The following is a 26189-nucleotide window of genomic DNA, read 5'->3' as shown; positions in this document are numbered from 1 at the left end:
TATCTCGAAGTCTTCACATGCAACAGACTCACATCAGTGGAGGCCGTTTGTCTGACTTCACTCTGACGCCTCAACAGGCTTGTAAACACTCACTTTGATGCTTGTGTGCATTTAGAATTTAAATTTAATGCGTTTGTAGAAAAATAAATTCCACAGTGATGAGCTGCTGACTCACAGATGTTCTCATCCCCCGCGTGGGAGACGGTGCTTGATAGTTCCCGAATAAAAACTAAAGAGAAGCAGCTGCTTTACTGCTCTTCGTCAAAGGAAGGGGGCAGTTAACCAGACTCATGGTTTTCTAAAAATAAAGGATGCTATTTAAAAAAAAACATTCAGATAAAAGTAGTTTGTTTCACTCTTGTTGCTGATGTTCTGCTAATTGTCTGTAAATTGAGAAAAATGTGAGTTTTCTTGAGCCGAAGGTGTCGTCTTCAAATGTTCGGGTTTTGTCGTACGCTGTAAAACACAGATGCTGGATCCTCTGGGACACATTTTATAGTAGAAAAAGAAGATGATTATCAAATAAGCTTGAGCGATAAATTGTTTCAGCCGTAAATTTAAAGTGTTTCCACACAGTATGTTTCAGTTTTACAAGAGAAAAACTTTAAAGGATAATGACTTTGGGAAAGAAACTCCCCCACCTCCCTGTACGAGCAGCATACAGACACTTCCCTCTGCTTCTACAGGAACCAACCAGAACTGTTTCCCTGTGAACACGACTAAGAAACAGGCCTGTCTGTTCTTCATCCAGTCACAGACATGATTGTCACTACGACAGATTCCCACTCGGGTGGATTCTTCTCCTTCGTCTCTTCTGCCTTAAACAGCTTCACCATGTGATTCACAGTCAGCCTATGATGGCACGTTGAGGGAGAACAGACTGAAAACATGTGAGAGGGCGTCAAGGTCCAAACTCAGTGCGCCGGGTTCACGTCCTGGTTCTGGTTGATATTGTTGTTCAGATTGTGGAGCGCTTGGTGACGCTGGTGGCGGTGCAGGTGAATGGCGGTCATCTCGGGCGCGTCGGTAGGTCGGAACGCGCTGGACACCTGGGGCATGAACTGGCGGAATATGCTGACGCTGCCGTGCCAGAAGGTCGGCTGAGGTAGTCGTCCGGCGAGGGCCCACGTGCGGGTGGTGGGGTCGAAGGCTTCCACCACATCGGACAACTCAAACGTGTTGTCGTAGCCACCGGACACAAACAATTTACCGCCCAGGGCTGCAACGCTTCCTCCAACGTGGACCTGGGGGAAAAGCAACGATATGAAAAATAAATTTACTTTAATTTTGTTTTTTTATTTGCTTTCAGTAGTTTTGGTGTAAAAATATGAAGCTAGACACTATTATCATATGAGCATGAATCAGATTTTCTTGCTTTGGGAAAATAAGGAATATGTGAATGATTAAAAATGTGTCACAATGAAAAACTGATGCTGAAAAACAACAAAAAGCTGGTTAAAGATATAGATATGAGTAAAATAAAATAAGAAGTGGTAGAAAAAAAGATAAATAAACCAACTGGAGGTTAAAGGAAACATTTAAAACTTATGCGTAATCTCAATATATTCAAATAGATTTAAAGTAAACAACCAAGCTGATATAATTGACCACATTCACTCATCCATCACTTGTATTCATGTGCGTGTTCATCACCATCTTTGGAGATGTTGACGCGTCTGTTTATGGCGCAGAGAGATCACGACGGGATTGTTCATGAAGAACGAAAGCAGAAAAACACATGGTGTGAAATACAAACCTGGGTCATAGGACTTATCATGTCCCACTTGTTCTTCTGGGGATTATAAACATCCACCTCCGCTGAGTCATCCCTACAAATAGAGACACACCAAAGTCAAGCCACTGACAAAAACAACCCATGATTCAAATGCTAACTATTGAACCAGTCACATCTAATCAACAATAATCAAGTATATCCTCAGGTTTACTGCGTGTAAGGAAGTCTGTAATCTTTTGTTGTAATAAATAAAAAAGCTCATATAACCCAAAGTATCGTGGTGCTGACATAACAGACTTAAGAATGTAAATAAGAAATCAAAAAAGATATTTTTCATTAGCAAACTACCAGAAGGAAAATGTAAACAACACAAGAAAAGGTCCAGCACTTCAAACCCTACTTAAGCAGTAAATGTATTAAATAGTTTTACCAACCAAATTTACCTCAAGTGTAAGTTTTAAGTACTCACTCTGCAAACAAACACCATGTTATAAAATGTTTTATTATAACAAGCGGGTACTTTCTGCATTTCTCTTAATTAATAACACAATATGAGCCAATCTTTATAAAACCACGAGGAAGGTTCCAGAGAAATTAGGGAACTACACGAGCCATGAAGAGAAACTTTTACAGATTCAGTTCCGATGTGAAACTGTAAAAAAATCGGTTTACTTCTGACCTGACAAAGTAGATGAGGCCGTTGAGGGTCAGAGTTTTCGGTGTGAAGGACCACGGAGGCAGCTGACCACAGTTCACCATGGACCAGCGGTTGGTGTCTGAATCGTAGCTCTGGATGGCCATGGTGTCCTCTCCGGTCAGGCAGCCGATAGCATACAGGCGGCCGTTGCACGCGGTGGTGGAGCAGTTGTCCATGGGGTGCAGCATGGCGGGTAAGGCCTCCCAGCAGTCCACAGCGTGGTCGTAGCGCTCGGTGCTGTCCGACGCCACCACGTAGAGCTGACCCTTCACCACACAGGAGCTGTGGTACTCGCGGGCCTTCAGCATGGGCGACGCCTCGGTCCATTCGTTGACGCTGGACTTGTAGCGCCACACGCCATCGTAGAGGCGAGCGCCGTCGGAGCCACCTGACAGACACAGGTATGAAGCCATTACAAGTGGCATGAAAAATATCTTTATTCGCTGTTATATGTACTATAAACAAAACTAAATCCAGAAAAAGGTTGTCTACCTTCACTGAGGTCCCTGTGTGCACTTTTTGAAATCAAATTTAATCATCGACAAAGTAAATCTAAAACCCTTTTCACAGGAAAACAAAATAACATCAAGAGGGGAATATGCTTTAAATAAAATCATGATGTTTTGGTGGAGTTAATACTTCAAGCTTATTTGTTGCCGTTAAAAGTCAGTGTAGCTTCTGATAGTTTCAAAAACAGAAACTCTGACATCTTAAATGTGCAAAATAAACTCTATCAAAAGGTGAAATCTGACTCAATCTGCCAGTAAACGTAACGTTATTATGTGTTATTTCTGTTGAGTCAGTGAGCTAATTGCTAACTGCTAATCGTATGGTTCATCATCAGTCTCCTTCCATCTCTGACTCAAGGTCTCAGATGATTTGTTTCGCGGGAAACAAGCGAAAACGATGCTGATGATGATATTGATGACACCACTGCCGTCCTGGCAGCACATCATGTCCCGTCTTACTCACACACACTAACACACACACTAACACACAGACACACACACACCAGCCAAAGAGCCGGAGGTTTATTTATAAGCCCTCATGCCTGACGACCAATTCATAATATGAAGGAACAGGAGTGGAAATGTACTGACTGACGCTTTCACAGAGCAGAGTCTAACATACACAGCAACTGTAACCACTGTAACCACTGTAACCACACTGTCTCTGGACCCCCCATAGAAAAGTGTTATGTAGAAAAGTGTGTTAGAAAGATGTTTGAGTGTCATTGATCGTCTTACCTGTCACGTACATATCGTTTCCAAGGGCAGCTATACTGTAGCCCCCTCCGAGGTGGTCAGGGAATTCAGCCAGGTAGCGCCACTGTCCTGTCTGGGGGTTGTAACAGTCCACCGTGACCAGCTCATCACAGTCCTGGTCGCAGCCTCCCACCACTACCAGGATTTCTGCCAATCCTGTGGATGGCCGTGGCCGCATGCGGTGGCAGGGCCTGTCATGGCGGTCGTACTCGCAGGACTGGAAGCTGCGGGCTTCGTTCACCATGCGGAGGCAGGTGGGCGACAGGTAGACGAGCGGGTCGCTCTCCACGTGGGCCAACAGGAAGAACCTCCTGACGAACGGGAGTCGGACCTGCTGGAGGAGCTCGGGCCAGTAGTGTAGCCTCCGCTGGAGATCGACCTTCACCCAGCGCACTGCTATTTGATAAACTGTCTCCTCCTTGTCCACACCCAGCTCATTATCGGACATAAACTCAAGCAGGCGCTTCCAGGGTAATCGCTCAAAGTCCATCCCTTTCGCCAGCTCCATGATGTTTTTCAGGACAAAGCGGCGAGCACTGGTTGCCAGCTCTCTGCAGGCGAAAGCCTCCGCAAAGTCCTGGATCTCCAAGCAGTTGGAAATGTCCAGCCGCTGCTCCAGAAAAGCACAGCAGGCCTCTTTCACCGAGGGAAACTGAAACAGATCAGCAGTCTTCAGGAGGAGGTCCACGTTATCCTGAGTGACGGTGACCCGCCCCGTGTAGCAGAAGTCCACCAGCAGACCCAAGAGCTCGGCCGACACCTCGTGTAGAACCACTCGGTCCATAACGCTCTCCCTCAGCGTTCCTGTAAACATGGCCCGGAAGTAGGTGCTGGCGGCGGCCAACACTGTGCGGTGACAGTGGAACTCGCGGCCCTCGGCACAAAGAGTCACATCGAAAAACTTTCTCTCAGCTCTGAGTTCATGGATTCCCCGAAGGAGGTTGAAGGCGTGAGCCGTGTCGAAGAACGGCAGCGTGGACGGTTGCGTCTGCAGGACGGGCTTCTCCGGCTCTGCTCTCTCTGGTGGATCCATTTCTGGTGGTTGTGATCAGAACGTAGATTTCATCTATGAGACAGAGAAACACCAGAAACATGCATCAAAGTTTAAATCCACATGTTACAACTAACAAGTCCTTTCATTATCGATTCATTTGCAGATTTTTTTCTTGATTAATAATTAGTTTGTTCGATAAAATATCAGAAAAAAAGTTTCCTGAAGCCAAAACAGACATCTTCAGATCACTTGTTCTGACATTCAACATTCAAATTCTCACAACTGAGAAGCAAACATTCATAAATTGATTATTAGAACTGATGATTGATGGAAACTCAGTGGTCTATAATGCTAAATATAATGAGAAATATCTATAATGTAATTTCATTCAAGAAAGTTTCACAGTTCAAAAACAAAAGATGTATTAGTTTTCATATCTGCCCCTTCAATCCCAGATAAAATGCTTAAAAGCAAATACAAGCCAAGTAGCGATCACAGCAGAGACATTAAAGTCGACGTTTTACCAATGTTACAGGACATAGGTTCGAATAAACTGAAATTCAAATCAAAAGCTGCTCTCTCCCTACCTGACTTCCTCCAGGCACGTTTCACAATCCCAGAGTACAACAGACTAGAATATTCAACAGCGAAGCTCGGCCCGACTCTGGAGAGTTCGACCAGCTCCTTACTTGCGTATAAGAAAGAGAGCTCGCTTGTGCTCAGGGTCTATAAATACACCAGCAGTGTCCATTTCCAGAGGACGGGAGGGGGGGAGGGAGGGGGGGGGCTTTGGGGAGAGCACCTAACATGCCGTGAGCTGACGCTGTGGAGAGAGTGTAGACCCCACCCCCGTTTTCTACTGGTATGTCTCTGTGGTCAGTCAGTGTGAGGAAGTCGTCATTGAGAGGAGCGAGAAGAATCCGGAGCAAAAACACAGAGCTTCCGGTCTGAGGCTTCATCCACACGAACGCTAGTTTTCATTTGAAAACACGTCCACGTTGCTCCAGAGTTTCAGAGAAGCCAGAAGTTTGCAAACGCTGCGGAGTGCTGACCCTGTTTTATTTTGAAAACCCCGAGGCTGCGTTTGAGTCTGGACGGGGCAGAAACAGAGATGTTTGGATAAAACAATCACAACAGCTTCCTAATCTGTTTGTGTCTTTTGAGTCACGATTCTTCAGTCTCCCATCACATGACCCCCGTTCGGAAGAGAACAACCAACATTAGCCTGTGGACTCACCAAACATACGACAGTTACAGCTTCCGAAATATGAGCTTGTTGCTGGTCCTCGTCTTAAACTACAGTATATTGGATTACAGATTATGAAATTAGTAAATTAAATCAGCAGAAAATTATTTCTCAACAGTTTTTTGATACAATAATCAAAACAGTAGAGTCACTAGAGAAGTCTGTTGCTTGTTGAAGCTTTGAAATTAATATATTTGGGTCATGAGCTGTTGCAGCCCTCGTCATAAATGTTGAAATCAACACTCGTACTACAGAATATTTTTATTTTATGAACCCTAATATGGATGTTTTTCTGTTTGCGTAAAAAAAACTGACCCTAAATTCTGTTTTTAGTTCTGATAGAGAGTTTATATGATACTGCAATCTTGCTATTTATAGCTTCATATAATTCGTTGCAGCTTACAGAGAGGTACAGCGGATTCAGACCTTGTGTTGTGGATTCAATTTCAGGTCTGCATTCCTGTAAAATCGCCAGGAGGAAAAAAAGCAAAAAACACTTGGACAGACTTTTAAAAAAAAAAAACACCGGTTGACTTCACAGGGACTTGAATTTAACGGCCGATCCGAACCTCTTGTCAACATTTGGAGATGATCATTCCCTTCTCAAAATACACAGGTATCCCTTTACAGAGATTTGTTTAAGGGCTGTAATAAGGCCCCCGGTCCTCTGGCCAAAGGACTTAGCACACATTCCACACCAGGGTTCAACAATGCAGCGGTGCACACGGCTCTAAGGGATCAAACTGCCCCGTGAAGGACAGACAGGGCCTCACAACCCAGATCTGCACGGAAAAACACACATCTTCCTTACTCGTGTTTAAGCGATTGTCTTTATGTTAGAAGGGATAATGGCTTTTCCTTACATAGAAGTGATGAGCTTTCCTTTCACCCAGTCGTTTCAGTGATTTCTTACGACCCCTGTCCTGCGTACAAATGCTAAAAATGTTCTACCACGAAAGCGGCTCAGTCATTCAACAATAACATCTGGTCTTCGTCTTCCCCCCGCATTATCACAAACATAAAACATGAGGAGAGCTTCAAAGTGCGGCAGGCAGGAGTGTATTGAGCAACTTATGTTTACCAACCGGCTCCAGGAATAGCTAAAAGACATTTATACTCTGCAAAGGAACGAGGCAGAGGGAAGGTGAGAGGGAGGGACATGGCGGAGAGGTGGAAACAATCCCACAGCTATGAGTGAGGAGCACAGAGAGAGCAGTGTAACAGCCAGACATCTGCCCCACCCACCTGCACAGGCTCGCCATATAGGTGGCAGGGTCTCTGAGCCCCCCCTTTCATCAGGTACCATAACAGTATACGTCTGTCTTCCCCTGGAGATGAACTCATGACCTGTGGCTATATTCTGGATAAAAACACTCATGGAGGAGGCAGGCTGTTCGTCACAAGTAGAGCCAGACTCGTTTTAGGGGCTGACGCAGACACCGGGAGTAAACGATTTCTGATACCGATACATCTGTCGATATATATATCTTAAAAAATGTATTTGGCAACGCCAGTCCGTCCCTGCGTTTGTGTGTCGACCCGCACTCACCCACTAACTTAAGTTCACAACAACGGCAACGAAAGCTGATTCTCCAGTTCATGGTTCTGTGACTTGATTTGAGTTTGAATAAACAGGTGGACAGACGTTTGTGCAGCTTCAGGGTTCTGCAGCGCCTTTCAGCCGGTGTTTACTTGCGGCTCAGTTACTGAAGGTCACTTGTACAGTTTCATGTGTAACATCCTGTCTATAACTCCAGAGGATGGTTGGTGGGTGTATATTTTTTTCTAATCCTTGAAAAGATTGATGAGAGGGTCGATGACTTCAGTCGGGAACCATGTTGCTAATAAAGATGCGGAAACTACTGCAAATAGACACAGAGAAGTATAAAGTGAGAAATGGCAACTTCCTACAGCCCAAGATGAGCTAAACATATTTTTACTATTGTCTGACCAACAGTTAAAAACCCAAAGATATTAAATTTCATTATCAGTTCATCTGCTGATTAGATGTTAAAACTTCACATTGTAAGGTGGACACGGCTGAGCTGCATCTGTCTGAGTTCTGCAAACAACTGTAAAAACTTTACCCTCAGATATCGGAGCAAAAATACAAAGGCAACACACTCAGATTACAAAAAACAAAGCATCATCTTGTTTCATTTAAACTGAAGAAAAAAAGTTGGCTTGGTTTACTGGCTGCAGGGTCTGACTCGGAATCACAGTTTGGCTTCCAACAGTCCCAACTATTCACTGACTGTACGTTAGGTATGTCTGGGAGCTGCTCTGTGATTTGAACTGGTTAATCACCATCTCTCTACATGCTGGTGCAGTGTACAGTGTGTTCTCCATGTCTCTGTCTCAGTGCGACTGATGCCCCTTACTGGTGCAAGCTTGTAATTACAACAGTTCACAGACAGGCTTCACAGTGAAACAGCTCTACTGTGAACGACCTTCTTCAAACTTCACTTTCATAAAGGTTTGAAATACGAACTTTTTCCTGCAATAACAAGGACGTCAAATCATGTGACTTCTTTAACGGTGCAGTACTCAGCACCTTGTACGCCAACAACCCCAGTAAGACAGCTGCTCACTCTGCCGTCGCTGCTGGGACCAGTGCAGACATCAGAGTGACACAAATCCCTGGTTCTCCACAGCTGAGCCTGGCCTGGCCATAAAAAGGCAACCGTGGACTCCACACACCACACACTCATCTCATCCCCCCCCCCCTACGAAAAAAGCAACAAGCCTCAGATAAGAGACATGAAGTCTGGAGAATGTCTGCACACCGGGGTCCGGACTTTCTCCTGAGTTTCACAAACGAAGGACGCAGCAGGTGTTTCTGGGTACAAACACTGAATCTCAATTCATTTATTACCATTCAAAGAAACTCACAAGACGATTGACCGGTCACAACAAAACTTAATGAACACGTTTCATTGCATTTCCTCAACATACTGGTTTTAATTGTTGTTTTTAAATATGTGTTTGTTGTTTTAAACTGATTCTTTTTCACTGGAAGGCAACGTCCCAGCGATTTGGTTCTGGAATCTTGTAAAGATCTCTGTTCCTTTGACGTTAGCATGGTTACGGTGAAAAGTTAGAATCTAAATTTGCACAACACTGTCATCTGCTAGTTCCTGAAATTTCCAATTGGATAATTGGTTTGGAAATGATCTCAGCGGTAGAACATGAGCTGACGTGGCTGACGACTGTAACTTAATGAGTTTTAACAAAAGGTGCACCACAGGGCTCTATACCAGGTCCACTTTTTATTCGCAATTTCTGCAGAGACAAACATGAACCTTCGAGGCCTCAAATCAAAAAACTGTTCAAACCGTCCGGAGCCATGTTTGCGTCATGATAACATCCAGATGTCAGATACACAGCTGGGCCCAAATCCAGATGTAGAGCCAGATGTTCCACATGACTTCTGAAGGTTATTATTATACGTAAAAAAACCCCACTGTTTGCTAACTTCCAAGATGCTAACGAACTTTAGCCACACTTTATAACGCGTAAACAACATGTGAAGATAAAGCTGCGGGTTGTTGTTCCACGTGTTAAATCATGTTAAAGATGATGAAGAAGATGATGAAGACGCGTCAGGTTCGTGCGGAGCTCCGGATGTTTCCTGTCACCGCGGGGAGTCGGTGACAGGAGGAAGCAGCGACATTAGAAACTGACCTGAGTTTATCTGCGGCCGCTGAGGAGGTTTCCACCGCGAACCGAGAGGAGACGAGCGACGGAAGGAGGAGAAATGAAAGTTTGACGCGCGGCTGTGAGAGTCCGAGGCCTCATCTCCTGCTGCTTCCGGTCCGCCATGACACCCTGCGACACGCGCCGCCTTCACGGCCCGTCGGAAATATCAGCAGCAGCAGCAGCAGTGGACGATTCTATACAACAACAATAATGATCATAATAATAGTCGTATTATAAATGTTATCTATATTATAACTGTACTACTACTGCTGCTGCTAATACTAATAATATTCATTTGATTTATGATAACAACATTATGAATAATTTCAAGAGAAACAATAACGAGAAGGTGTATAAGAATGATTACTATACTATACTATACTACTAGTACAACTACTTCTAGTAATAATAATACAAATAAAAATAATATTTCTATGATTACTATAAAACTACTACTACTTCTAGGAATAATAATAATAATAATAACAGAAACAAGAAGAAGATGAAGCGAATAAGAACGATATACCATCATTACTATACTACTATTACTAGTACAACTACTTCGAGTAATAATAATACAAATACAAATAATAATATTTCCACTATTACTATAAAACTACTACTACTACTTCTAGGAATAATAATAATAATAACAGAAACAAGAAGAAGACGAAGATGAATAAGAACAATATACCATCATAACTACACTACTACTATTAGTTCTAGTAATAATAATAACAGAAATAATAAGACAAAGAAGAATGATACCATTATTACTCTAATTATCAGGGAACCTGTGACTTCCACACCTTTTAATATCTTTAATATCATGTATTATATTATGTCTGACCCTCATGTTCCACAGATGATTGACCTGAGAGTCCGACGTCCTCGGCAGGAACACCTCAGATCAGATGTTTTATGTTTTGCGTTGGAGTGTCTCTGTGTGTTCTGAACCTTGAGAGAAACTCTTGTTGACATAACTCACAGTGACCCAGACGGCTGTTCTGTTCCCGCCCATTCGCTGCAGTACTGAAATAAATCTATTCTACTTGAAGTTTTTTGTCGAGCCACATTGTAATAAACTCATAAATTCAAATAAGGACAGTGAGGGCCATTGTGAGGGAGCTGTCTTTTACAAGTGCAACCTGATTACAGTGCATGTGAAGCAATAATAGCAAATGGAAGTTACCATAACAACAAATTGCTCTGATCTAATGTTGTGGCTGTATCACGCATCTGCATTAGAGGAGCTGGTCGGCTGGTTTTATTACCAGAGCCAGACTGATGTTTTCAGTCTGTCAGCTATTATTTATTTACACAAAGAAAAGTTCTAAGTGTCATTGTTAAAAAATGTAATCGTTAAACCTCAGTCAAGTGAGATGAAATGGCAGCATCCCTGGTGGAGGACCCTCTACCTAATTTGGCAGCATTATACAATGTCAGTGTGACCCCTGTGTGGAAGATGTCTGTCAGCAGTTCCCATATCTCCGCTGCCTGTGGCCAGTGAAGTGAAGCCAGAGAGGGTTCAACAGCAGGTCACGCTTATTGTACAATCAAGGCCATCCTCTCTCTCTTGCCTCCCCATTATGCCTCTCTGAGGGATGAGCAGCGAAGGTACACAGACGTACATTTGTTCTCCACTGACTGAATCTTAAGCAGTTTATTGAATTAAACATTGCGAAAGCCTCGGTGGATATTACCTGTCAGTGTCCTGCTGGTTCACATGAGTGCAAAGGGACTGGGAATACCTGATGGATGAATTTATTATTTCACACGGGAATCATCTGAATTCAAAGCGCAAATTTTCACGTCGATAATCTGTGACGATTTATTTTTAGTGCAGGCGAAGATACAAACGTGGCTTTTTTTTATCAGAGCTCCAGCACAGAAGTTAATGTCATAACATTTGCAGTTTGGACGTCATTAAGTGATGGATCGTTGTGTTCCACGAAGCATTTTCATGGAAATTTCATGGTAATCCATCAAATACTACCTCTGCCACAAAAGTCAAAGGCCAGAAGATTGCCAAAGACATTATGATTGATCCTTTGGGCACCGTGGATGTTTGAGTCAAATTTCCCAGTAATCCATCAGACAGACGTCAGGACGATTCATTAAAAGAAAGACAATTATAGAAATCCATTGCAATCCATCTGATGGTTGTGTTTGACCAACCGACATCTTGTAAATCATTGTCATGTCTTTTGATTATGTTTCACAGGACGAGAGAAAAACAACATGAACCTTTAGTGAAGACTTTGAAATGGAAGTGATCATTTCAACCTCAACAAAACTAAAGAAAGGTTAAGAAATCATTTAACAAAGGGTAATTACGCTGCTGTAACGGCAGCATCGAAGGTCTTGAATGATGTGGCGGCTGGTGCAGTAGATAAAAAGCAGCATTGTGTTGCCATTTTTATTAATAAGTCTAATAATTTCAATATTGTTGATTTCTTATGAAAGAATTTGTAAGATTTGAGGATTAACAAAGGTGTACCACAGGGCTGTATACTAGGTCCACAGTTGTTGTGTTCTCCACTATGCTCCGTAGCTAGGTGCAAACTGTGCCTGTTATTAGCTGCTTGATTAGACTGAAACTAATCAATACATTTGTGATGAAGCCAAATCGTTGTATTGAAAGTCACTGTGTGTGTGAATAAGACTGAAGTGAACTGCAGAGTCAAGTGATGATCATAAAAACCTTTCATACTAATTCCATCCTTTATATTACTCTAGCAACATTGAAGGTTAAATAACTAAATTATTAATTTCACCAGGGATGTGAAAACCATGAACTTACTTATTTAAAACCCTCCAGTCTGAGCTGAGCCTCCCTCTCATTCCTTCATCCCCCATCTTTCATCCATTGTTATTATACTTCTTATCGTGTAAGGGTCTCAGCTTATTGGCTACAAACTCTTGAAAAGCCCTGGAAGAAATACGTCTACTCATCCAAGATTGTTCTCCCCCTGTGTGTGATCCATGTGGGCTGTTGTGCAGCAACTACACCCAAGTGAGAGACACACACAAGACACATTACAATGAAAAACGAGTGTTGACACACGTTCAGTCACTAGATGGAGACATTTTATAGTTTTTTATATTGTATCGCGCGTCTGTCGACCAGCAGCTTTCAAGACAAAAACAATATCTGCCTTTTTAATTCGCTGTGGAACAAAGATGCTCTCGGCACAATAAATGCCTCCAGGTATAATTAAATTGCTTTGGTTGAAAGAAATACTTTTCTCTCTGTAAAATGATAATTGAGATTTTCCTAATTGTGGTGTGTTGGTACCAACAAAGCTTTTTACACACAGCCTGCATCAGACCAGCTATGAGTGTAGACACTAAAGCAGCAGCTGATGACTTTCTGTATGTGCCAGCTGATATTATAAAGTTTCCATTCCACAGTTAACAAGTGGGTTGCACCAGATATTGCTCCTGAGTCCTAACGTCTGACTCTACCCAGGTTACTACTCAGCAAATTGATAATAGTTTTCTCAGCATTTATTTACATTAGCATTGCAACTAATACTATCCAGTGTGTAGGTACTAATTTAAGTATAAAGTTACCACTTAGTAAGTTATACTAAGTGGTAACTTACTAGATATATCTATATATATATATAGATAGATATATCTATATATAGATATATCTATATATATATATCAATGGTTACTTACTAAACAAAGTTTAACTTGTAAACCGCCTGTACATAAGGATCAGGTTCTGTTCTTAGATACAGAGAACATCCATTATTGTGAAGTTAATTAGGCTTCAGAAGAGCTTTATACATGTTTAATTATCATCTGAAATTCTATCACAAGAACATTTGTATGAAAATATAATGTGTCAGACTGTTTAATATTTCTTCAATTATATGGCTGAAATATTTTTTGTATTTTTTAACCTTTAATATAAACTTACACATTAGGACAAAAATATTGATGTAAGTATTTAAAGTGGAAGAAAATGATCAATTACCTCATGCACAACCAATCAATCAATCAACCAATCAATCAATCAATCAATCAATCAACCAATCAATCAATCAATCAATCAACAATCTATTTATTTCCATGTCATTTCTCTCCCTGGTTAGAGGCTGTAAACGTTCTTCCATTGTGCAGTGCAGTATGAAACTGAGTGGACAGTAGTTACCAGTACAACATATACTATTTATTTCTTGTTGTTATACTGTTTCATATTTAACGGCACAGCACAGTCACTGAGTAAATTATTAATATGACAGACTGCAGCTTTGAATATCAATACGTCTCAGACAGCAAGTGAAAGAACCCACAGCACAAAAGTTTGATCGATGGCAGTCGTTCAAGAGGAGAGAAGCGGGATGACACAACGAAAGCAAGATGAGGATTCATTGATTGATTGATTTTTATTATTGCGTCGAGCACATTATGTGCCAAGTAACAGGACAGTGTTATATTAGAAAAATAAAAACTACGAAAGATAAGACAAGTATTGTAAATTAAATATAAAAATGAATATAAAGTGTATATAAGGCAATAAAGAAAATGTGGTTCATTCTGAACCTCTCTTGATTCACACAACCTGTCCTCCTCAGAGATGTTTTTAAATCGACCGATGTGAAGACCAGATGAAAGATTCCTGTTCTCAGCTGAACAACTTCAGACCCGTGACTCCTCCATAAGTTTGCTGCAACATAATAACCAGACACAAGTTGAATTTGTGCTCTTGTAATTTCTTCTAACACGACGTCTTTTAACAATTCTCTGATGAAGAGGAGGAAGCTGTTGAATCGCCAGAAGCTCACATCCCCGGAGTCTGTTGTAGAAAACCGAGCTGTGATGTGCGTTTTGCTTGTTGTGCCTGGACACAGTTATATAACCTGTGATTATTGTGCTGTGTTAAAATATTAAAGGTCGCGGCGTGTTTGGGTTAATTGAATTTGAAAAATCTATCGCCTCTCCATGATGTGACATCTGTGAAGAGCCTGATAATAACACACTCTGGGCTTGTTGTATATGTAGGTGTATTATTTGTGGACTCAGGCGTCGGGGGGGGGGGGGGGGGGGGGGGGGATGAAAACATTGGGCAACCGCATAAAATATTGAACAAACTCATCTTTATTGTTCTTCTTTCCTTAATTGTATCAGGGGCAGTGTGCTGCTGAGGCCTGATCAGCAAACCCTCTCCTGGATAAATAAAGGGTCATAAACTTAATTTATTTTATTACTTTTTACTTGGAGTATTATCTATAATCATAAAATACAGTGTGGGTTTCTGCACTCAGCATGCAGTAGTAGTTAAACTGGTTGGTAGCTGGGACCCCAACATCCATTTATTTATCCACCATAGTGTAAGTAACCACAACAATTAATTCATTTGAAATAAATTAACTTTCTAAATTACTTTCCATGGGCTTTGTTAAGGCAAGAGCCATAGATTCTCTGTTTAAATGTTCTTTCACGACTCTAAAGCTATAAGTCAGTCACCGTGCAGAATATTACAGATCTACAGATTGTGTTTTTATGATGGGATGTCTTCCAGCTGCCATAATGTTTATCATGTGCTGAAGGAGACGTGGTGGAGCACGTCCCCCCCCCCCCGCCTGCACTCGAAGGGGATCCACACCAGCCACATTTCATTTGTTGTTTCATGTTGCAAGAGCCCAGCCACACTGTTCATGTGCTGTCAGCTGAGTCTTTTCCATCAGGCGTCACCTTGTGTGTGCATGTGTGTGCGTGTGTGTGTGTGTGTGTGCGTCAAACGTTAGCTTGTCACTGTTGTTTCCCTGACTCACATGTAACACAGGGTTAATGCCAAATTACACATCCAGGCCACCTCTGTGTTCTTAAATCATGCTCTGTTTTTTAGCCGAGCCAGTGTTTACAATGTCGTGGCGAGATTACGACAAAATTGTAAAAAATTACAACGTCGCGTTCACACTCGTTTGGTTCTGAGCCGACGCTCATTGTCAGATGTTGTCGTTCTGGGCGCCGAGCGAGTGAATTGCAGGAGCAAACAAAATTTGCGAAGCGGAATCATAAAAGCTGTCAGCGATGATTGAAAAAGCTGATGACTGAAATGTTTCTTTGTGTGTTTCACTTAACACGGACGTTCCCCGTGAGGCCGAGCAACTTGTGAACATGCACATCGTCTGCACCCAGTCATCAGAGCTGCTTGTGCTGAGCGTGCAGTTGCATATTATACTTTATCTTCTGTGTAAAGGCTGTTTTTTTCTCCATTACTGGTGCTGATGCATTCACGAGGGGGGGAAAAACACTTTAGTGCTGGTTTATTGTGATGAATAATTTCTAAAGGCGTGGTCGTCCGCTTTCCTGACACTCACAACCCACATGATAATCTTGAGCCTAATCCAATTATACGCCAGTGATGCTCGGACACGACTTGTGGATATACCCTCTGCCGGCACATCTGCATTTGCTGAGTGCACACCGAGAGAAATATGTCAGGATTTGCAAAAACTCTTCTATATTCTCTCAGCATTTGCAATAAAAATCTGCCCGATGTCCCTTCCCGGTCTTTAAAATTGAATATGACTGTGAGAGTTTATGCTGCCATCACAGGGGCCATCAGAGAACCTAAATGGAACATTAGAAGCCATTTATCCTTCTGAAAATATATTGTTTCCAGAATCCTTGACAGCGGCTTTTCTAGAACATCAGCAAAAAATGTTTCTGTGGATTCATTTATCTTTATGCCAGGCCTTTCTCTCAATAAACGGCCACTTCCCTCCCACTGCCGAGGACTCCTCACGAATCCCTCTGCTGGTTTAGATTCGCCCCCCCCGACCACAACACAATTAATCATGCTGTCACACGATCTATGCGTGAATGCTGCATGGCCGAGGGTTACCAGGCGCAGAGTGACACAATCAAACAAAACACAACGGAACGATAAGAACTCTCTTATGTGCAGAAAGCGATTTCCAGTATCACTGCGCCCATGCAGGAGAATGAGCAGGGAGGTGTTGCAGCAGGACATTGGTCACGTAATTGCAGTGTTTTTTCGTCGACTCTAATTAGTCAGTGAGCTGCATCGTCAAAGAAGACACGATCACAGAATAAAAAGGAATTATAACTCATCTCAAACGCTCATTTTAACTGTGCTCATCAAGTGCATGTGTGATATCCAGGATGCACATGATTCCATCTGGTTGAAATCAAAGTGCCAAAAAAAAATGCGTTAAGCAGCGATTGAATAAGTCAAAGTGTCGTAACAGCGACACGTTCAGATGCGGTGACACCGCGACTGGGAGAGGAAATAATTGGATAATTCTATATTTGGCTCCATGTTTGTGAATTCCACTCCTCAACTTAATTTAATTCATCCTGAGTACATGACTGATCCCTCGCCAGCACTTTCCCCAATAATCTTCCCATGTAAGACGGCAGCTAAACGAATAGCTAATGGAGGGGGTGGAAAGGCAAGTTTCCCTATGGTTTCCCCCCTCATTTCGTAGCCTGCCATCACCGGGGCCACGGAGGAGGTGACACCAACACAGCAGTGTCTCCCCGCCGACAAAAACTGGTGCCGTGTGTGGAAAATAATAAGACGTTAAACCCCGGGAGGGCTGGAGAGCCTGTCTTCAAAGAGCGACTTTTCCTCCTTCTCACCAAAGGCGCTTAGGTTCGGGGGCTCCAGCCTCCTGCCACGTCTCCGAGGCAGCTGTGTTATTATGGATGGAGATTACCCGAGCGTTGGTGGGCAGAGGATGACCTCAGCCGATTATCAGGGAAACAAAGAGCCACGTCTGCCGAGGGAGGCCTGCCGGATTGCTGCTGGAGGAAATAATATACGAGAAATAATGTGTTCTTCATTGGAGAGTAAATAAACACAGTGGTGCCCGGATAAGACGTAACAATCTGTACTTTATATCACATTAGACAAAACTAGAAATGTTCTTCATTGTAATTTACACTAACAAAGTCTAACAAGGATCTGACGGTGAGGAAATAACACACAGATTTGATTTTGCAGTTCTGTAATAATGCTGTGAATTACCCTCTAATAAGGATGTAGGGATGTAACAGTGGGGAATAATGCTTCCATGACATGAAGTGGTCTCATAACAGTTCTTATTAGAGTGAAATGTGTTGTCATGTCATTTCGAGTTTTGTTTAATTTGATACAGCTTCTTACTTCCTGTCAGTGCACTGTAAAATAAAGTGTGACCTCGGTTTTGCACCGTTACCGGTTGTTTTTACTTGTCAGCCACCGGAGACTGGAGCTGAGTGTCAGTCTGTGGTGACACATTAAAGAGCCGTGAAACCAGAGGACACACAAGTCAGGTCTGAGAGTTAGAACTGGGAGATTTTACCCTGGATGCAGTTTGCAAGTTTTTACAGTGGGGGATCAAGGATTTTCCTAAATCAGGGGCCATAAAGAGGCCAGAATTTACACAGAGGGGCCAATTATACATCTAACATCAATGCGCTATTCCAGATTACACAAGGTGCACATTTAAATCATTCCTTGTTCATCTTTAGCTCTAAAGCTTTGGGCTATTGAATATATTTTTTTCATTGTTCCTTGTTTAAGCACATTCTGTTCTTTAAAATAGCTCAGAAATTCAAAAATATTATCATATTCATTGTTACTATTGTTAGTGAATTACTTTTTATAGAATAATGATGGACAGGGGTACTTCATTTCTCAAGCACTGCAGCTTCTGTTTCTTCAGCATGAGGAATTAAAAACATTATGGTTATAAAGTGCCGTAGACAAGGCAGTACAGTTGGACCAGATATAATCATTCAATTAGAAATAGTGCAAACGTAAAACAGATTAAAATATCCAACAATATGATAAATACAACAATAACAATAGAGATAAGACATGTTGGTAATAATATCATCAGATATGTGTTGAGAAGTCATTCTGTGACCCTCAGATCTTGAGATTAGCCGTAGGTACAGCAATTTAACAAACTTAAACTTTTTATTAAGTATAATTTGGCATAATGTTCATGTTTCTATTCTCGTATCTTCCTCTGAGTTGTGGTGACTGTGACAATTACACTCCAAATAAAAGGACAAACTCAAATGCGTTTGCGGCGACGGAGCAATATCAAAACAAAACTCATCGCCCGTGTGACAACTAAGATATCCAGGGCAGTTAAGCGAATTGCTGAACCTGTTTGCTCCTCGTGTGATTATTTTATGCCTCGCACTGTTTAAAATTGAAATGGGGAAAGTGTTCTCAATTGCAGCGACAACAGTCAGGGCTGTGTTTATCTGCACAGAAACAAATCTCACGCTGCTGCTCCACAGCCAAGCAGCCCATCATCCTGTCCAAATGATTTCATGCTCGGGGAAACTGAGGTTAGGGAGAATATATCAGGTAGGAAGGGGGCGCCGAGACCTGTGGGGCTCGAGCACCGAACACCACGGACTGATTTGCTTTGGCCTCCTTTCTGTTCTGCTATATTGTCTCTTTATTGATCTCCAAATTGTTTTAATGGCGCTTTAGAATATGCTTGAGAGGATCCATGAGCGATCTGATTCGCTCACTTACACACGAGTGTAATAGCAAAAAGAAAAGGTTGGATGAATCAGACATTTGGGAGGAGAGAGAATCCCGAGAGAAACATCAGCATGTGTGGCTGCTGCTCAACAAGGATGTTTCCATCTCTATCTCTTTGTTGCTAAGCAAGATTACACAAAAACTTTAAAATGGATAACCCCAAAACTTGCTGGAAGGATACGTGTTACGAGACAAACCAAACTCTACATGCAAAGCCAGTTCTCTTCGCTCCTCCACGTTCACCTGGTGACATTAAATTCAGTCCCTGTGGCGCATGCGGTTCATTTGAGTCGCCTCACTTACCAATGTGCTGGTCAGCAATCTCACCAGGGAGCTGAGGGATTACACTTCCTCTTTTAACCCACCTTTCCAACGTGGTCCACCCGCCTGTGAACCGTGCCGTGGTCTGTCGCCCGTCCGCTGCCGTGAGCTGCTGCTCCTCGGCCTCTCAGGTGTGTGAGTCGGATTGGAAGTGTCGGTCTTTCCCTGACACCTAATTCCACATGTAACGCTACACTTCAACCCAAGAATATTTGGATTAACAAACCTCCTATGGGTCATAACTATGTAATATGCATCAGGAAATAACCCATTAAATCCGAAACAGGGGACACGTCCAGATTTTAACTTTGCGATATACGGAATAGAATAGTTGAGGGATCCTGATAGAAAATAAAAAAACATCAGGCCTATTTCGGGGACTGGTTTCATTTCTCCAACTCGTGTGAACCCCTGGATTCAGCTGCTGTGGGGACGACACACTTCCTCCTGTGAAATGACAACAAGCTCATTCAGTTTGTCATCTCTGGGCTCAGCGTCTCTGCACCTGCTCAGCGAGAGGCTCTAAATCACATGACTAACACACCTATGAGACCTGAGACAAGTAGCCCCCGGGCAGTAGATCGTTTGTGTGGGCGTCCTACGACAGCAGCAGCCTCCTTAACCATCGTGGCACTAATCTTACTAAAGAAGAGGAAAGTGCACTCCACTCTGTGACTAAAGGAAAGACAGAGGACACTGAAACACAGGACACTGATATTTAGTTTATGGAAAAGTTACGGAAATGCTTGGAGGCAGATTTCTTGTGAAAATGATTCATTAATTTCTGTGTGATTTAAGTAAACACATTCCATTATTGTTCACCACTTCAATTGAGCATGTCAGCATGTTGCTGTTTGTTAATTGGTATGAAACACAAAGAAAGCACCTTGAAGATTTGTGCATAACTTTTCGTAAGATATCATACAAACCATTTCATGAGTCTACGTTGATTCTTTTACAAAAGTAAAATATTGAATATTTCTTCCCTGTGGTACTTAAGTTAATCTTCCACCACTAGAAATACAGTAACTACTTGTGTTTCATCTGCGTTTGTCTGTTGTCTGATAGTTATCATCATAACACAAAACTATCTGCGAAACTTGGTGGAAGGACGAACCTGCAAACACGACACAGGAAACAATCCAGGAATTGTTATCACTTTCTTTAACACTGCTAAAATCTCTGGAATAAGTCCTCACCCACTTTCTCCTGAGCTCAGATCAGAAAAAGGGTTTTAATGGATCACTAAAGTCGTGAGGGTTCATCCTCTGGGCATCGTGGATATCTGAGCCAAATTTAACGACAATACATCCAATAGCTGTACGGACATATCACCCACAACCCAAAATGTCAAGCTGCTGATCGGTGAAGCCGGCAGGTCTCATCCTGTGGAGATCATTAACGTCCGTAGAAAATGTCACAGCGATCCATCCAATGGTTGCGGAGATATTTCAATATAGTGGACACAACGGCATCGTCCCTGTGGAGCCACGCAGCTAGCATAGCTAAACAGTTTGGAATTTCCATCTGCAGACAACTGCTGCAGCAAAGTGTCCCTCGGCCAAACGGTCTGTGCCGTGGGTCCGGTTTTATTGCATCGATTTGTATTCTGCAGAGGAACAAAAACCACAACACTGTCACAATGAGATACAGGCAATTAAGTAACAATAGCACTGGACAAGGTGGACTTTGTCTGAAAGGCACATTTCCGGAGGGTAGAGGTCCCCTCGTGTTTAGTGCTTGCTATCAAAATAAAGTTATTTAAAATCGGAGAGAATATAAGTGACGTCTTTCACAGTGTTTCTCAGTAAATGTAGCTTTCGTGCTGCTGTTCAGTTTGTCGCAGTTTTCATTTTGAGAAGTTTAATTCTTTGGCTACAGAAATGCCCCTGAAAATATATACAATACCCGGGGGGGGGGATAATAGACTGTGTTTAAAGAAGGACAAAATGATTGACAAATCTTTCTGGTGGCCGGCTGCGGTAGGTCATAAGCCCCGCCTCCTCCATGTTCACAAATGGGACAAGGACCAAACGAAAAAGTCAGAGTAAATGTTAAATACATTTTTCCCAAAGATGGTTTCTGTCAAATTAGTTTTGAATTAGTTAAAGAGCAAGTGACAGTGTTTGACAAAGAGGCCAAATAGGACAGATGCCGACCGAAGTCCGAACCTTTACTTGTTTTCTTCGTGTTGTGGCGTTCACCTTGGGCTGTGTACGTAAAGTTGTTCGTGAAGTTGTAGACTTGTTAGTTTATCATCGGAAGCTGGGTAGACCCATTCAGTAGAGGTTTAGTAAGTTAGCCAATATGGTTTCTTCTCTATCAGTTTGTCAATAAAATGCACGTATGTACAGCTGGGTGCATGGACGTATCCCACCTGTAGGGGGAGCCCGAGTAGAGCCGAGTGCAAATCTTACACGTCAGCTCCGTTAGCAGTTTTTAAAGATCTTGTATCGTTCACTTTTGTACAACAAAGACTTTTACGTGCATTAAAAACATGAAAAGAGAAACACGGCACAAAACACTGAAATGCTCCACGAACACGTTTTCTGTCGAGGTTCCAATTCTCAAAGGCCGATCCTTTCTTCTACATCTCCGTGTCGCCCCGGAGAGAGAAAGGATCAAACACATCACTGATCTCCTCCGCCTTCATTTACTCTGAGATCTGAGGAGTCGCAGTCGGCTACAATTATCTACTGAGCCCAGTGGAGGGGCCGCTGTGTTCACCGCACTCAGCTGGAACCCAGTGTGAGTGTTTGTCTGCTTCTAATGTTGTAAAGGATGATACTGACTTCGGGAATTCATCGACCCCGAGATGAGGCAGTCGATGCTGCAGCGTGCACACAGATAATAAACATGTTCTAATACTGATTCATAACTTTTAACAGTGTAGTTCAGGGACGACTGTTGAGGTTTTTCTCTTTTTGAACGTTACCTCCTCCACTGGCTCCATATTTGTATGACTCCATGCTGGTGACACCATCTGCCACCACATCTTTATTTCTAGAATTACCTACAATGACCCCAATTTAAAATTCTCATTTAAAATTATTTACTGTTTAGCCCACAAATAATAAATGAGAATTATACAAACAATATTTACTATATTTATTACAAAATATCAATAATACAATTATTATTACTGTATTTGTAATTGTTTTGTTCTTTGAATAGTTTTCCATGTTGAGTTAAATTCACTGAGACAAACTGTTGGAAGAGTTTTTAGTTATTAGCGAAGTTACAAATGAGTTTTTCTCTCTTACTCACCGAACCCTGAGGGTCTGGTTTCACTTCTATGATCATTATAAGTTATATTAACTCATAACACAACACCACGCAGAGGGATCCACCCGGGACAGAGATCACTTTGTCACTAATTGAGTTCAGCAGTGGTTCTCATTTCCATGAAAAGCTGGTGCAAACCTGTAAATTCTGCTCCTCGTGTTGAGGGTTTTGTGTTTTGCGTTGACCTGTAATGAGAAAAATGAACCGGCCAAAGCTGGCAGCATTCACATGCCTCAGGATTGAAATGCATAACAGCGGCTGCTGAGAATTGACTCCTCTGGACTCTATCACTCGTCGGGGCCACGCTGACAGGAGCTCAATTAAACGCCTCATCTCAATGTCATCCAGGACGTGTTTGGATGAGACTCTGCTCCGTACACATTGTACCTGGATGCAGAGTGATCATGCTGATCCGTACCGGGGGATAATCTCATTCTCGTTCATCACCACGCGTTGTGTACTCAGCCTCATTGAAAAACACCATAAGGTAGCTGCAGATCAGATTTTAAGCCCTTTGAGCACCTCACGGAAATAGCTTGTTTCACTGTGCGTCTTACAGGCTCGTGTGATACACTCACTCAGATCTATTTGTTCTCAGATCTCATCTGTTGTATTGTGGATGCGGAGCGTCATCCATCAAATCCTGCTTACACAACGTACGACTGTCGCTAATGAGCTTAACGATGAGTCAAAACAGAGACGTGGGAACCTTTGATGAACACAACACGACAATTTAACACACACACACACGTGGCACCGACACACTCGCTGTGGAACTCCTGCCGCCGTACGACCCTTCGGGAGGAGTTTGAAAGTGCTGATTTTGATTAGCATAGCTTTGAGTGAGCCGTCCCTTTGTCATGCATTTGCCACGATGAATCAGGTTCAACATCTGCAGCCACTGGGCTGTCAGCACCAGAAAGATTTGCAGGAGGTGAAGCCGATCTGCATATCAAACCGGGGGGGGGGGGGGGGGGGGGACCTCGTGTGCAGCAGCCCCCTCATCTACCGTGAAAAATATGCCCACACCTGCAACAAAATCACCACCACGTCCGTCGCCCTTCTCATTTATATATAGCTTACAGCCAGAATCCCTAATGGGAGGAGACGTTTGGAATCTGCTGGATTATCAGTTGGTTTTTACCTGTCGGAAACGAGCTCTCTCAGCAGTCGTCTTGATTACGCCGTTAATTCTTCTTCGGAGAACAGAAGGCTCGTGTTTTGTTTTCTTTAAAGCACCGTTGTCGCTGCGGAGCTTTTAAATTATTTAGAGCTGGGGAAAATGCATTTGTGTGAGAGAGACAGTATTTTGTCTTCTTTTCTAACTGCGCGTCGTGAATAATTGACGACGAGGATCAAACCATCTCGTGCAGTTAAATCGGAGACGTTTAATCAACGTTTTATGCTCTTTAACTTATAGCGTGTGGTCATTTCGGCAGATTAACGAGAGCGACGGTCGCTGGGACGTTTTCAGCTGCGTCTGCCTCTTTGCACGTGTAGATATATAATTCCGCTGAGTTTTACCCGTCTTCAAATATTCACCTTGTGCTTAAGTGTATTGATTTTTGAAGTTAAACTCAAACTTTAGAGAATAACAACTAATGAGGGACGAGGTAGAACCCGGACGCTCTTCGTGGTAATGGTGCATTAACTTTTTTTTTACGGCGGGTTATTTCCCAGCTGTCTCAAAACCAAACGATAACAAAGAACCATTACACATAGCTGCATTATTTGTTGGACACACTGGACACCGCTGGACAAAACTCTCTGATTAATGTAATGACACGAGGAAGAGCTCCTTCACCCCGGGTCTATTTCCGTCCGCCACCATTAATGCTGCTACAGCAGCTCTTTGGGGAATTATTGAGTTGCTCTTGTGAACACTTATAGCAGTATAGCAGTGGACCTGTTTGCATTAACCACTCGGCAAACAATGGAGGGGGGCGAGTCAGTATCAGCTGCAGCAGATGCACAGAAGTTAATTGACTCCTTCGAAAACCCTCGGCCAGAAACAATTTGTTATTTGCCTCTTAATCAGGATTTCCCAAGAAGAAAAGATCCAATCTTCAGGAGCAGGAAACACAGGATATCCAACGTTAGGGGGTTCGGGGGCAGGTCGGGTTTAGATAAGCTCTAAATTATCGAAGCTATCCCGGAACAATAGCCCACCAGCGTAGGCAGCGTAGTATTTACGCCCTGGTTTAACTCAATTAAGTCAGGGAGTCGACCACGAGCTTGTTAAGCTCAATATCACTTTAATTAGATAAGGATGAGATCATTTTCCTGGAGCCATCTTCATCATCGGGTTTATTAAATTACTTTGATTAATGGTTAAGTTGGTAAGAACACAATTAAGAGATAAGGTCAAACCATTCATATAGGTTCAATATAAGACAGTAAGAAAGTCAAGTCAATTCGTTAATCAGGTCTTTTTTCTGGACCTTTTTCAGATACAATATGAGAAATTCATTTGGATTCAATCCGCTGACGTTTGTGGGGAAATAAAAGCTCCTTCAATTCAATCTAGCTGCACCCAAAGATTCATTCATTATTTATTGGTAAGAAAAAGTTAGAATAAAAGTTAAAATAAAACAAACCTAGATCCGCCCCCTTGATCCAGATCCCCACATTCCTCTTTGTGTCATAGTTTTTGCGTAATCCTGCAACAAACAAACAAACAAACAAACAAACAAACACAAACAAACAGAAACATAGCCTCCACGGTGGAGGTAATAAACTGCCAACTTAGTGTGTATCAGCATTTGTATGCAGCCTCGTGTTGTGATCTCTCTCCCTCTCTTTGTGTGTCACACACACTCACACACACTAACACACACACACACACACATAGTTAAACCCTCATCATTACAGGTTGTAAACAGGGATCACAATCGGAGCGAGGAGGAATTGTCAGTGGGAGCAGCACAGACCTGGCAGTCACAGGTGGCTCGGCTCGGGGGAAATCCATCACCTGAGACACTCTGACCTGCAGGGACCAGCCATGACAGTCGACAGGAGAAAAACAAGCCCAGTGGTCGTTATGAGGGGTGGAGCGGTGGCTGCGGCGCTATAGTCAGATCAAGGATGGGGGGGGGGGAGCAGTGTGTGTGTATGTGTGGGGGGGGGTCATTAGGCTACAACGCTTGTCGGTGCATCGCCCACGACTACAGCCAGTGTTTGGTTTCATTTTGCTTCTTTAGAATAGATGTGATGTAATAACTCCGTCCCTGCATCACCTGGGGGCAACTGTGATTCATTAAGTCGACAACTGTTGTCATGCACACACACACACATACATACTAGCACACACTTATATGACATAGCATGCACACACCATGTTCATCCACTTAACAATCCTGCCCTGTTTACACACACTCCACATGAAGCACACACACACACACAAACATGCACA

At 42.7% G+C, this 26189-nt stretch overlaps 1 protein-coding gene across 2 annotated transcripts; it reads right to left on the bottom strand.

Moving 5' to 3' along the window:
- Positions 1-36: 36 nt before the first annotated feature.
- klhl21 (kelch-like family member 21) lies at positions 37-9772 on the bottom strand. Of its 2 annotated transcripts, none has more exons than XM_034590688.1 (5): positions 9622-9772; positions 3680-4763; positions 2415-2820; positions 1757-1829; positions 37-1244 (listed from the first exon to the last, which is right to left on the bottom strand). In XM_034590688.1, exons 2-5 carry the CDS (start codon positions 4728-4730, stop codon positions 915-917), a joined length of 1860 nt encoding a protein of 619 aa, XP_034446579.1. In that variant the 5' UTR covers positions 4731-4763; positions 9622-9772; the 3' UTR covers positions 37-914. The 2 variants fall into 2 exon arrangements, with proteins under 2 accessions (XP_034446579.1, XP_034446578.1); XM_034590687.1 differs by lacking the exon at positions 9622-9772 and adding an exon at positions 5279-5429.
- Between the last annotated feature and the right edge of the window lie 16417 nt (positions 9773-26189).

Source organism: Hippoglossus hippoglossus, chromosome 7 (assembly GCF_009819705.1).
Source record: "Hippoglossus hippoglossus isolate fHipHip1 chromosome 7, fHipHip1.pri, whole genome shotgun sequence".
Lineage (NCBI taxonomy): Eukaryota > Metazoa > Chordata > Actinopteri > Pleuronectiformes > Pleuronectidae > Hippoglossus > Hippoglossus hippoglossus.
This window is presented reverse-complemented; position numbering and strand designations above follow the sequence as displayed.

Bases quoted from the DNA above. Each gene is read 5' to 3' on its own strand.
- klhl21 (XM_034590688.1), bottom strand. From the start codon at position 4,730: ATGGATCCACCAGAGAGAGCAGAGCCGGAGAAGCCCGTCCTGCAGACG. The intron at 2,821-3,679 runs GTAAGACGATCA...TGTGTCTGTCAG, and splicing joins AAACGATATGTACGTGACAG to GTGGCTCCGACGGCGCTCGC. The intron at 1,830-2,414 runs GTCAGAAGTAAA...CTCTATTTGTAG, and splicing joins GGCCTCATCTACTTTGTCAG to GGATGACTCAGCGGAGGTGG.